This window comes from Lupinus angustifolius, unplaced genomic scaffold, assembly GCF_001865875.1.
Source record: "Lupinus angustifolius cultivar Tanjil unplaced genomic scaffold, LupAngTanjil_v1.0 Scaffold_1_64, whole genome shotgun sequence".
NCBI lineage: Eukaryota > Viridiplantae > Streptophyta > Magnoliopsida > Fabales > Fabaceae > Lupinus > Lupinus angustifolius.
In genome coordinates, this window is record NW_017715395.1 from 5,293 (window position 1) to 17,893 (window position 12,601).

At 33.1% G+C, this 12,601-nt stretch overlaps 2 protein-coding genes across 2 annotated transcripts; one reads left to right on the forward strand and one right to left on the reverse strand.

Annotated features, from left to right (window-relative positions):
- Nucleotides 1-620: 620 nt before the first annotated feature.
- On the reverse strand, nucleotides 621-4,284 carry LOC109336860 (phospholipid hydroperoxide glutathione peroxidase, chloroplastic-like). The gene is made up of 6 exons (XM_019573675.1): nucleotides 3,970-4,284; nucleotides 3,116-3,192; nucleotides 2,873-2,934; nucleotides 1,249-1,367; nucleotides 1,002-1,169; nucleotides 621-778 (listed from the first exon to the last, which is right to left on the reverse strand). Exons 1-6 carry the CDS (start codon nucleotides 4,249-4,251, stop codon nucleotides 749-751), a joined length of 738 nt encoding a protein of 245 aa, XP_019429220.1. The 5' UTR covers nucleotides 4,252-4,284; the 3' UTR covers nucleotides 621-748.
- A 6,353-nt stretch (nucleotides 4,285-10,637) lies between these two features.
- LOC109336859 lies at nucleotides 10,638-12,308 on the forward strand. The gene is made up of 3 exons (XM_019573674.1): nucleotides 10,638-10,693; nucleotides 10,771-11,936; nucleotides 12,218-12,308. Exons 1-3 carry the CDS (start codon nucleotides 10,638-10,640, stop codon nucleotides 12,253-12,255), a joined length of 1,260 nt encoding a protein of 419 aa, XP_019429219.1. The 3' UTR covers nucleotides 12,256-12,308.
- Nucleotides 12,309-12,601: the final 293 nt, after the last annotated feature.

The window sequence follows — 12,601 nt, forward strand, 5'->3', positions numbered from 1 at the left end:
GTTGAGCTCAGACACAAGATGACAGCTGTCATGCACGAGAATCGTCAGTTAAGGGAAATTGTCCAAGTGATAAAGGCACAATAGGACATGTTGATGCAGATTGTCTTACAAAGAACAATCGTCCCCCAATACGCTAACGGAGCAATAGCAGCACTCGCATGGATAGGATTATGTCACATGTTTTATATGTCACCTGTTTTATATATTTAGTAGCTTCTACTTGGATAAAATTACTGAATTTATATTTTAGTTTTAAATTTTCTTGGTATTGAAATAAATGTGTTGTCCTATTGCACCACATGTGATGTAACACAAATTAATTCAGAACTTTATAAAGTTGATTGAGGTGATGCTTTTTATTAGGACATCAGCAAATTGTTATTGAATCTAAGTCTTTGCAATTATTGTTAGTGTATGTGAGAGCTATTGTAAGGCACCAAACCACATGTTCAATGTGCATCATCAAGAAATTCAAGTGAAGCATTGTGAACAGAAAAGAAATGCCTTAAAAGGCAAAGGAATGGTTGCATGCTAAACAATAAATTTGAAGTCTTGAACAAATACTGTTATCTTTACACTACAAAGTATATATTAGTATATATGGGATAGTGCAGCATAATTTTTTTAAACCGATAAATGCAACAGTAACACATCAAACACAATTTAAAATAATTATTGATTATCACCAAATTTATATCTCTGCAAACATTGCTTGCTTTTTGCACCTAGGTACATCTATCCTTTTTGCTTAAGCCGCCAATAACTTTTGGATATCCTTCTGAAAATAACATAAAACAAGAGCATAAATATTTTTTCAAAGCTTTTTATAGCATTAAACATAAATGTATTTTTAGAAAGTTTTTTCCCCATGTATAGAACAAAATTTGAACCCTTAACAACAAGCATGAGTCAAGGACTCTACCTATATTTTTCCGGATATAGATAGTTTATGCTGCTAGGAGAAAATGGGTTTATGCTGCTAGGAGAAAAGATTAACATACCTCAATTTGAAAAGGAGAGGTTGTTGGTGGGTATCTTTCAACAACTTTACCATTTTTATCAACCAAGAATTTCTCAAAATTCCACTTTATAAGATCACCTAGGAAGCCTCCAGCACTTGATTTCAGAAACTGATATACTGGAACTGTGAATGGTCCATTTACATCAACCTGTTTAACCAAACACTATTACTTTCTTTACTTGTATATAAACCTGTATTTTATTGAGCGGATAAAAATATTATCAAACCTTATCAAAAATTGGAAATTCTGCTTTAAAACGAGTGCAAGCAAACTCCTTAATTTCTAGATTAGATCCAGGCTCCTGCATACCAAACTGGTTGCAGGGGAAAGCTAGAATCTCCAGACCTGTAAAGGAACTACATAAGGGCACTAGAAGTGTGTGGAAGAGAAAAACATATTACTTTTGAACTAAAATATTTAGAAATATGTTCAAAGAGAAACAACAAAACTTCAATGATTCACAAAAATGGATTGAAGTCAATTTTTGAATCTATATACTGAAAATTTAATTTTTTTTTCTATAACGACACCATCAAAGTTCTTTAAGCAAATATAAGGCCAACGCTCATTTGTGTTCCACTACATAGTAACCCTCTTATGATACCTTTACTAGTAAGCAACTTAAGCAGTGTATGGTAGAGATGAAAAAACGAAGAGGCCATAATCCGCATTCTCTCCTCCAAAAATTCTTGTAGAGATGAAACAATGAAGATGCCACAATTAATATTCTCTCCTCCAAAATTCTTGCACCCCAAATTGGAATGAAAACTAAATAAAACAATAGTCCAATCTCCAAATAATGCAAGGGAAAATGAAATTCCCATCTTCTCCACTTTCACTCCCCTTCCTAACTTTTAACTCATCGATTCTACATCTCCCTTGACATTCACACCCTTAATTTAATAAAGGTGGCCTAGTGCACGAGGCTTCTACCTAGTGGGGTTTGAAGTTGGTAAATATATGCAGTCTTATCCTTGTGAGCAAAAAAAGGTTGTTTCCAGGATTTGAACTCATGTCCTCTTGGTCACAAGGCAAACAACTTTTCTATTCCGCCGAGGGTCCCCTCTCTAAAAGGGAGGCCTAATGTATAAGGCTCTCACCTAGTAAGATCTAGGGAGGGTAGATGTGCACAGCTTTACTCTTGTAAGTGAAATACTAACTTCTTCGCTTGTGAGAGTAAGGCTAGGTACATCAATCACCCCTGTACCTCACTAGATGAGAGTCTTGTACATAGGGCTGCTCTTAATTAAGCTATTCAATCAAATATAAAGACATGTACCATGGCAAATATGCACATCCAAATGAGGGAAAGGGGAATCAATATCACAATGCCAGACAAGTTAGTATCCACAAATTTCAAACCAAGGGTGGAATCCTTGCATATCTAATTTTGGTTGTACTACATTATGTGGGGAAACTCCCACTTTAACAAAATTTACTTTAATCTTCAGATGAGTTGGGAGAATCCTACATATTTAGCATTATTATATCAGAAGACATTGTCATATATAATACATAAAGCATATATCTTTGGGTTTCTTTCAATGCTTTAAGCACAAATGGTCCTTCCATATAATAAAATCCAGAATAACACACATCACAGAGGAATAAACTGGACTGAAGGAAAGCAATTACCAAGTTTAGAAGTATTTCGTAATACACATGTATACAATTCAATTAAGACATCAAAAAACAGCAAGATAGTTTTTCCTGTAGAATTTGGATGAACCAACACACAGGGAAGGGACAAAAATCAAACTACACTATGGAAATATCAACTAGAACATAACTATGTGTCATACTCAAAAATATTTAAAAACACAAATAACTATGCTCTATACATAACATACCTTGAGTTTTATATTTTTCATATATGTGTGCCAGTTCTGAGTAGTTTGATGATGTCAAACCACTGTCATTGAGAGGAAATTTAATCAATGTTATAAAAAATGATTAGAAACTTCAATACAAATGTTAAGTTAAATACTGATAGATTGTCACTTAAAGATTGAGAAACATCGAAGAATAAAAAATTAGGATGTAGCATAAATATATTAAGGTACATGTGTCCCTTAAGAAGTACCAGCCCATACCATCTTGAAGCAACATTGACAATTAAAAGAACCTTCCCTTTAAAATTGCTTAGAGGAACATCCTTCCGGTCAATATCCTGCACCATATAATATTCCAAGAGAGAGGATTAAAAATATAAATTTTCCTCACTTTAAAAAAAATATATACAATGTACAAAATAACTCAATAATATAAACAAATTATTCAAACAAGCAATTTAAGAGAAACGATAATCCCCGAAACAAAAACAATTCTTGACCCTTTTTTTATCTTTATGTGATAGGATACAGCTCACACCATCCAGAAAAAAAACTTTCTTGTGATAAGTGATTGAAACACAATTCTCTCATTTTAATAGAGAAGTGTGAATTGGTTCTCTCATAGCAATGTGTGGTTTTTTCTGAACTGGTTTTCTCGTACCAATTTATGGTTCTTTTGCGAAGTGATTTTCTTTAAGGAATGAACTGGATTTTTACCAACGGTTTAAGTAAAAGAAAAGAAGAATAATTGGTAATGTACACTCACTTATATGAATGAGTTACAACAAACAAATTTTTTTTTATTCTTGGATATTTCTCTTATGGTGAAACAAAAGTTAATTCAAACTTATATGAAGTCTCATAAAAAAGTATTGTGCAAAGAGCTATAGAAACCCTACTAAATGTATTCCTAGCATATGGGTATTTGACAGGTTAACGTCTCACATACTAGGTACCCGCACACTACCAAAACCACATATCAGGTAACTATACAGTTTACACCTGAAATAAATTTCTAAGGATAACTCAACTTTAAAAATTAAAAATAATAAAAAACATAATAATATAATAAAGAGGATTGAAATATACAAATTGAAATTAAGCATGGATAATACCTTGACAGTAAAATCATAAATGGTTTTCTCAGTGGCTGCTCTTGCATGAAGTGAGAAAGATTTAGGCTTGATAAGAAACCTAGGAAGACTGGAAGATGTGGTTTGTTGTGAAAACCCATGATGTTGGAAAAAAGCTGAGTTGGAGGAACCAAAGGAACAGGTTTTGATGAAAGGCACAGAAGGAATTGGTGGGTTTGTTCTAAATTGAGTGAAATCATGAAAAGGTGTGAAGAAAGTGGTAGAATAAGCCATTGAAGCCATTTGGGTGGTTGGAAATTGCATAAACTCTCATAAGTTTTGTGCATTTTATATGGAAATGGAGTCAACTTAGGTAACATGTGGAAAGTGGAAAATGTTTTATTTTTAATTTTTTTAAGTTTTTTAAATATTATTATGCGTCACATTCCTTACCCCAAACAATATATATTTATAGGATAATTTTAGCAATTGTGCTATATAGTAGGAATTTGTCTGAGCAAAAATCAATACGTGGCAATTTTCAAGACTGTGTTTCATGTGGCTCCTTTTCAATTATTTTTACTCGTATATTTATTTTATTATTATTTATACTATAGTTACTTTATCATTTTTATCTATTAATATTAGTAGAGAGCATTATTTTGTCCTCGCTGCTTAATTTTTTAATCATATTTAATGATATAGTCGTATTTATTTGTTGTTTTTGCCGTACTACTTAAATACTGATATATTATCGATGCCCTTACTACCTAATTATTGGGTCAATCACTAATGGCAGGCACCGGTCCTTCTTATTTACCAAAAGTAATAAAAAACTAGGTATGATAAGTTTATTTTGGAATTAAGCACTCTTTAATTTAATTTAGGGGTCATAAAGTGGTCAAGTAGTAAAAGTGGAGAGTGTAGGGAGTGAAATGGAAGTTGAGGTTTAAATCTCACCTATTATATGGAACAGTTGAAAAAGGGGATAAAAATTTGTCATTTCGTGTCAATGAAAAATGTAATGTTAATTAAAAAATTTAAATCTTGATTATTATTGTTGTTTTTACTTCATTATCTTTATGCTAAATAATGTATAAGACATGATCTGAAATAACATATCTATGATATATCACTCACTACAGGAAGTTTGCCATTTACCTACGGATGAAAACCGTAGGTAAAAGTTACAAAACCGTAGGTATAGCAAAAAAAACTTTTACTTATGGATGTTTGTTTCTGTTGTATTTAAGTTGCTATACCTACTGTTTTTCACCGTCACTATTAGTTTTAGTGATGGTTGTCAGGAGCGTAGGTATAAAACTTCAACTTTTACCTTTGGATTCTATTCGTCACTATAGGTGTTTATACCTACAGATTTTTCCTATCACTATAGTTTGAAAATGTTTTTTTATACCTACAGTTTTATTCTATTGATGTAAGTATTGATGATATTAAAAGAGTCATACATATACCAATAGTCTCATTTTGACACTTTTTAATGAGAAATGGTAATATGAAATTATAATATGAATATACTAATGGAAAATTAAATATTTGAGGACATCGTTATATTTAAAATTAAAAAAAAATCATACAATCCATTGAAATACATTAGTTAAATATGTCCACCTAACAATAACATAACTATATATAACATACACATAAAAAGTATTATAATCCTTAAAATTACACAATTTGAATATGCCCATCTAAATATATACAAATTGTGTTTCCAAATCATTAGGTAATGTAGATGCAACTTGTTCTTTAGTTTTACTTGGATCAAATAGTATTGATGCATTCTAATCACACTACTAATGAGATGAGTAAGAGTTGTCACTTCTTCACCAATGTATTGACCATCTTCATCCAAATCAAGTACTACAATTTCACCTTCTTCCAATTACGATGTATCTAGCATTCTTGTTGTCCTTTATGTTGCTTTGGTTCTACATCCACAATATTCAAAACAAAAAGTCATGTAAATTGAAGTAGTATGTTTACATAAATATAACATAAAAAGGAAATGACATATTACTTATGAATTTCAGGATTTATTTCCTTCATGGTTTTATGAAGAAGTGTGGAAGGAAAGTGAAAATTATCCAAGAGAATAAATCCACATTTTTTGTTCCAGAAAGATCATCTAAATTACATTAAACCATAAGTTTTAATCTTATAAAAACACTAGGAAGACAAAAAGAGCTCAAGATACGTTAAACCATAACATTGAAAAAGTTAAACAAATGTAAGCAACAAAATCTGAAACTTGTGTGGATTATTGGCCTAAACATGTACTTAACTATCTAACTGCAGTCAAAGAATATTCCGACCACAAACTCAAGGAGCAATGGTGTGAGATGAGAAGTAATGCTCTATTAAGGAACTCGCACATGCCAAAGAGTACATGTTGTGACACAAATATCACCAAAGTTCTAACTAACTACTTATAATGTTCCAAACATGTCATTTTCTGTTTTAATTGTAGTAGTGTTTCCAAGGCTAATCTAAGGCCCATGTTTAGGAAAATTCTCCAAAATGAAGCTCGAGAACTTACACTCAATTGTCTTGTATGACAGTATTTACACTTTCTCCCCATTATGTACTTGTTGTTGTTGTCTGTTCATTGGTTGTCGATGACTTTTACAATGACCTCCTATACTAATTCACCAGTGATTCATGATGGTTTACATCATAACCATGACCAAACTTGTAAAATCTTGATGTTGAAGGGTAAGAACTCTCCTGCATATACAAAAGCAATTTTTAATTTATTTTTTACGTGAATACTAGAAACCATTCTATTAGTCTTCCATTAATAGTAACATAACAATAACATTTAAAAAGTATTAAATATGATACAGAATAAATAGTTTTTTCAACACCTCTACATTAAGAAAAACAATGAAGGAACTGCAACAATTTCAAACAAAACAAAGCAAAAAATGTCATAAACAGAACATAGATCACATTCTTTCCGGGCGCCTGAGCATGTGATGCACCAAAAAAATGAAGTTGATATGTTCATAGGTGAGACCTTCAAAATATTCAATATAGCTCCCTAATATATTATAGGGGTAGCCGTTGTTGCTATAATGGACCTCCATATTTGGGCTCCTGCTCATTTTGATTCCTTCCCTTTAGACAAGTAATCTGCAGAGTGAATTCATAGACTATTAAAGAGCGGGTAAAAACATAATGAGGAGCACAAATAACAAACCATAAGAGCCTTAAAACAACCATTATCATATACAACTACATTCTTCACAGATTCACCAAGCCATAAGATTCATTAAAAAATTGATGAAGTAATTAACACCAAAAACCATTTGTCTTCCAATGTTTGAGCTACTCCTAAAATGTGAACCTCCAAAATGTCAGGCGGCGGATGTGAAGGAAAATGCCATTAATTAAAATAAATGATATTTCCATTTCCATTAATTATTTCTTACATCAATGCATTTTCAATGAAGATTCACTAAACGACGTCAGGCGGTGGATGCGCTGGCGATACGCTAGCGAAGCTAGAGGTGGCTCGACAGACACTATAGTGTGGGGTTCAGAGACATCGTCCAGAGGAGTCGGGGATGCAATGAGGAAACGACATCGTAGAGCTTCCATAGCCACTGCGAGACACTCTCTCCACGAGAAAGCCAATACATGAACCCACACAGGGAGAGGTAAGGAAATCGACGGCCACACCAGAAATCATAGAGAACACACAGAATCGTGGTCGTCGTTGCTGACATTCCTGGGGTAAGAGTCCCTAGGTACAAACCCTAATTCAACTAATTCATGGTTAGCTATGTAGTTTATGGGTAATTTCACAAACCCTAATTCCACTATGGAAAATTCGAATAGAAAAAAAGGATTAGGAAGTAAACCTTGAAACGAGAAAGAGAACGTTGAGTGGCAGGGAGGGAATGAGAAAGAGAAGTAAACCTAGAAATGAGAAAGAGAATGGTTGAATGATGTATTAGAAAGAGAAGTCTTCCCATAGCTGGGTAGAAAAAAACACTCCAAGCTAAAATTAATTATATAAATAAAAATAATTCTATACCCACGGTTTTTATAAAATATTGTAGGTATAAGGGATCTATATCTACGGAATATATTCTGTCATTAAAATATGTAGTTACAAACCTAAATATGTGTAACTATAGTATACTTATACCCACAATTTATTTATGTCTATAACTATATTATATCTATACTTACGGTTTTATGTGCTATCATTGTAAGCATATGTAAGTATATGACAAATTTCTTGTAGTGACTTATTCCTTGCACTCACGAGATACCTGTATGGGTTTTCCACAAGTGTAGCATACTAGTTGTCGAATTCCACACTTTGGGCATATTTATTTTATTTATGGTTATATAGCCCTCTCCACTGACCATGTAATTAGAAAAAAAAAGTAAATCAATCCTTCTATGGATACAAATAGTAACAGATAAAGGACAAATTTCAAAGAAAACAATAATGTAAATCAATCCTTCTAATCAAAATTAGAATGTACTTAGTTCATCATTTCTCTTCTTTCACAAAACTGATAATTTTATTCTATCAAGTGTCAAGTGAGATATAAAATAAATCTAGAATGAGAATACTAATTATTCATAAAATCTAGGCATAAAATATTGTTCCAACATAAGAGCTCGGGAATTTAAAGGAAAGTAATACAAAGAAAAACAAGGAAAAACTAAAAATATCATTATTGTAAAATATAGGTTCCTCTATTGAAAGTCACATGTAAACCTCTTATACCTTCACAGTTGGTAGCTATAACATTAAAATATAACTTAGTATGGCCTGTTTTTGTCTAGTTAAACTACCACTACAGAATATGTGAAAAAGTCAAGGGTGTGACTTGCAGAACTGTATATTTAATGGCCAAATCATGATAAAAAAAGGAAAGTCAAAAGGAAATTATAGCCTTCATCCCATCCTCCAATAAAGGAAGTGAAAGTAATGAAAGAAGCACATTTGTTTCAGAATGGTGAAAGTGAAAATTTTGGGTCTTAAAATAAAGGGAGGTAATTAAATTGTTGGTCTTTAAATAGAGGGGAGACTTGGCTTCATTTTCATTTCACATGAAAGATTCATAAAGATTAAGGATCATAAAAGTGGGAAATTTGCTAGCCATACTATTTTGTTACATGTGGCACATTCAAATCCGCATCTCATTTCCTCTGTATATTTGGTTTCCTTTTATTTGATGCATATAGTTGCATAATTATATACTTCATAGTCTTATTCATATGGAAGTATATGCAACTTGATCATATAGTGGTTTAGTGAATATATATTTAGTTATGCTTTTCAACTTTATTTATTCATTTTTTAATTTGAAGATGTTACATGATTCATATGTTAATTTTATAAGAGAATATCATTTTTCATTTTATAAAACATGCATACTTAATTTAGAGGATACTGAATTAAAAAAAGACAAATGTGCTAATTGAAATAAAACAAAACCAATATAATTGGGTGACTCACCCAATTCCTAATTCGTAAATCCTAACCTGACTTAATGTCATGCACTTGTTACCAAATATATATAAAATGAAGAGAGAGGAAAATATATAATGACAATGTAAAAGATTATAGTTTATATATTATTCATCATTCATATTTTATTATCTTTCATTTTTAAATATAAATAATGTAAAAGAATAGTAGATAATATATTAATTGTGTATAAATTTTTACATAGATATTATATTCATAAAAAAAATGGAAAGAGAGTGTGATGGAAAATGGCAGAAAGAATGTAGTTGTGGTGGATGAACTGTCAATTTCACTTGCTCAAAAAATAAAATGCCATTCATTATATGCTCTCTCTCACACAATCTCACACTTTCCTCATCACTTTTATCTTTTATATTCATTAACGTTCTCACATCTCTTTGCCAACTTATTATAATATATAACAAAGTTGACATATTCAATTGTCAACTCATGTAAGCATGTATGTAGCTTATTAATTTGCTCATCTTCTCTTGATTCAGTTTTTATAAATGGAATTCAGTCTGTTTGCTCTAAATAACCATTAATAACTAATGTTTATTTATTGTTCTCATTTAGATAGGTAGTAACCATGGGAATAAATATGAGTTATCCAAAAAACTGAAAAGCTTTCTGAAGAAGGTGAAAATGCCCTTCTTAGATATGGTTTATCATCTATGCAAGGCTGGCGTACAACAATTGAAGATGTAGTGAGTAATCAAACACTGCAAATATAATTGCTAAAATGTTTGTATGTTTTATGAGTTGGCAGATAATTCATATATAACCTTGTGGTTTATAGAGTTAACATGTAGTTCAGTTTTTTTGTTTGACTTAATAGGCATAAGGGACTTGCTTCCTCATACTAATATCGTGGATGGGGTTATAAGCAGTATCTCTCAACTTATGAGTAATGAATTAATGTCTTTCACGGTAAAAGGTTGCCCTTTTTAGCAAGTATTACTCTCAGAGATCAAACTTTAGTATTTAGTGTTATGCAATATTAGGGGTGTTAAATGTATTTTAGTTATTAGTAAAGGGTAGTCTTGTCTTTTTGTATTTACTCAACTTCCTATATGTATTGGTCCTTTGGCCTTATCTCCATCATTAATTCCATTTGCATTTCCCCTCTCCCTTCTCTCTTCTTCTTCTTCTCCTCTCCCTTCTCTCTTCCTTCCTATGCAGCTGATCTAACATGGTATCAAGAGCAAGGTTTGCTAAGGTCACAGCTTTCGCGGATCCAACTCCACGGTGAGTTGGTTGGGGGGTTACAGGGGTTCCATCATCTTATGGGTTCCATCATCTTTTCTTCTTCTTTGCAATGGTAGATCAGCCTCTGCATTTCGCAGATCAGAGATCTCAGTTTCAGATTCGCAGTTTTCGTTGAGCGAATTTTTCAGGTTTTCTGTTTCTCTTTCCCTTTGCATTTCGATTTCCTTGCTGTTGTGCTTGTTAGTTATGGCAACTGAAAGAGATGATTCTTTGCAATCCATTAGTGTGCAACTAAATGGATCTTCCAACTATGCATATTGGAGTTATGTGATGAGAAATTTTCTGATTGGTAAACGAATGTGGGGATATGTTTCTGGAACTTTTGTTAAACCTACAAATAGTGCTACTGAAAATTATGCAAAGGAGTTAGAAACTTGGGAAGTGAACAACTCGAAAATTATTACTTGGATTAATAATTCTGTTTCGCAATCTATTGGTGTTCAACTTGCAAAATATGATTCAGCATCTCAGGTTTGGGAGCACCTTAAACGATTGTATATGCAGTCCAATTTTGCAAAACAATATCAGTTAGAGATTGATATTCGAGCTCTCCAACAACATAGCATGAGCATCCAAGAGTTTTATTCTGCTATGACTAATCTTTGGGACCAATTGGCACTCACTGAATCTGCAGAATTGCAAGCATTCACACCGTACACTGATCGCCGGGAACAACAGCGTTTAGTACAGTTTTTGATGGCTCTTCGAAATGATTTTGAAGGCCTACGTGGTTCCATTTTGCATCGCACTCCTCTGCCATCTGTTGACTCTGTTGTTAATGAACTTTTAGCTGAAGAAGTTCGTTTGAAGTCCCACTCTGAAAAGGGAATTGTTGACAAAGGGATTCTGCCAAGCCCCTCTGTGTTTGCTGCTCCTGTTGTGAAAGGAAAATCTCAAGGCAGAGTCAATTATGATGAATGTAGCTTCTGTAAGGAAAAGGGTCATTGGAAGGCTCAATGTCCAAAATTATTGAAGAAGGAGCAACCTTATCAACCACCTCAGTGGCGTCCGCCTCAGTCGAAATACAGGAACTTTCAGCACACATCTCAATCTTCCAATGTTGCTGCTGCTACTGCTGTTTCTCCATCTGCCACCCCTGGGATGGTTCACTCTGGGTCTAACATGTCTGACCTGGTAGAACAATTTCAGAAGTTTCTTGCATCTCAGCCCAATGCTATGTCAGTCTCTCCTAATGTAGGTCTGTCTTCTGCTGGTTCATCAGGTATATCATCCTCCATATGGATCCTTGACTCTGGAGCGTCCCATCATATGTCATCTGACTTTAAATCTTTTACATATGTACATAAGTCGTCCTGTGTATCTGTTATGACTGCTGATGGAACTCCTATGTTATTGGAAGGAGTTGGTTCTGTTTCTACACCTAAACTATCTCTCTCTGATGTTTATTATATACCTAACCTCACTTTAAGTCTTGCTTCTGTTAGTCAACTGTGTGATTCTGGTTTCTCAATCTTATTTTCCTCAACTCATTGTTATGTGCAGGATCCTCAATCGAAGAGGCTGATTGGGACAGGCCATAGACAGGGGGGGCTTTATATTTTGGATGAACTGAAGCTTCCACATGTTGCAGCTCCTACTGTTGATTTATCATCTTTCCGTTTGAATTTGTCTTCTTCTAAGTTTTATTTATGGCATTCTCGTCTGGGTCATGTATCTTCTCCTCGTTTGAAATACTTAGCATCAACGGGAGTCTTAGGATCATTACAACCAAATAACATTTCTGACTGTTGTGGTTGTAAACTTGCCAAGTTTTCTGCTTTACCTTTTCCTAAAAGTGTTTCAATTTCTAAGGCACCTTTTGATTTGGTTCATTCTGATGTATGGGGTCCATCCCCAATTGCTACTAAAAGTGGATCCAAATATTAT

Bases quoted from the DNA above. Each gene is read 5' to 3' on its own strand.
- LOC109336860 (XM_019573675.1), bottom strand. From the start codon at position 4,251: ATGCAATTTCCAACCACCCAAATGGCTTCAATGGCTTATTCTACCACT. The intron at 1,170-1,248 runs GTTTGATAATAT...TTGGTTAAACAG, and splicing joins AATTTCCAATTTTTGATAAG to GTTGATGTAAATGGACCATT. The intron at 779-1,001 runs GTATGTTAATCT...TGTTATTTTCAG, and splicing joins CCTCTCCTTTTCAAATTGAG to AAGGATATCCAAAAGTTATT.
- LOC109336859 (XM_019573674.1), top strand. From the start codon at position 10,638: ATGGTATCAAGAGCAAGGTTTGCTAAGGTCACAGCTTTCGCGGATCCA. The intron at 10,694-10,770 runs GTGAGTTGGTTG...TTGCAATGGTAG, and splicing joins TTCGCGGATCCAACTCCACG to ATCAGCCTCTGCATTTCGCA. The intron at 11,937-12,217 runs GTATATCATCCT...TGTTATGTGCAG, and splicing joins GTCTTCTGCTGGTTCATCAG to GATCCTCAATCGAAGAGGCT.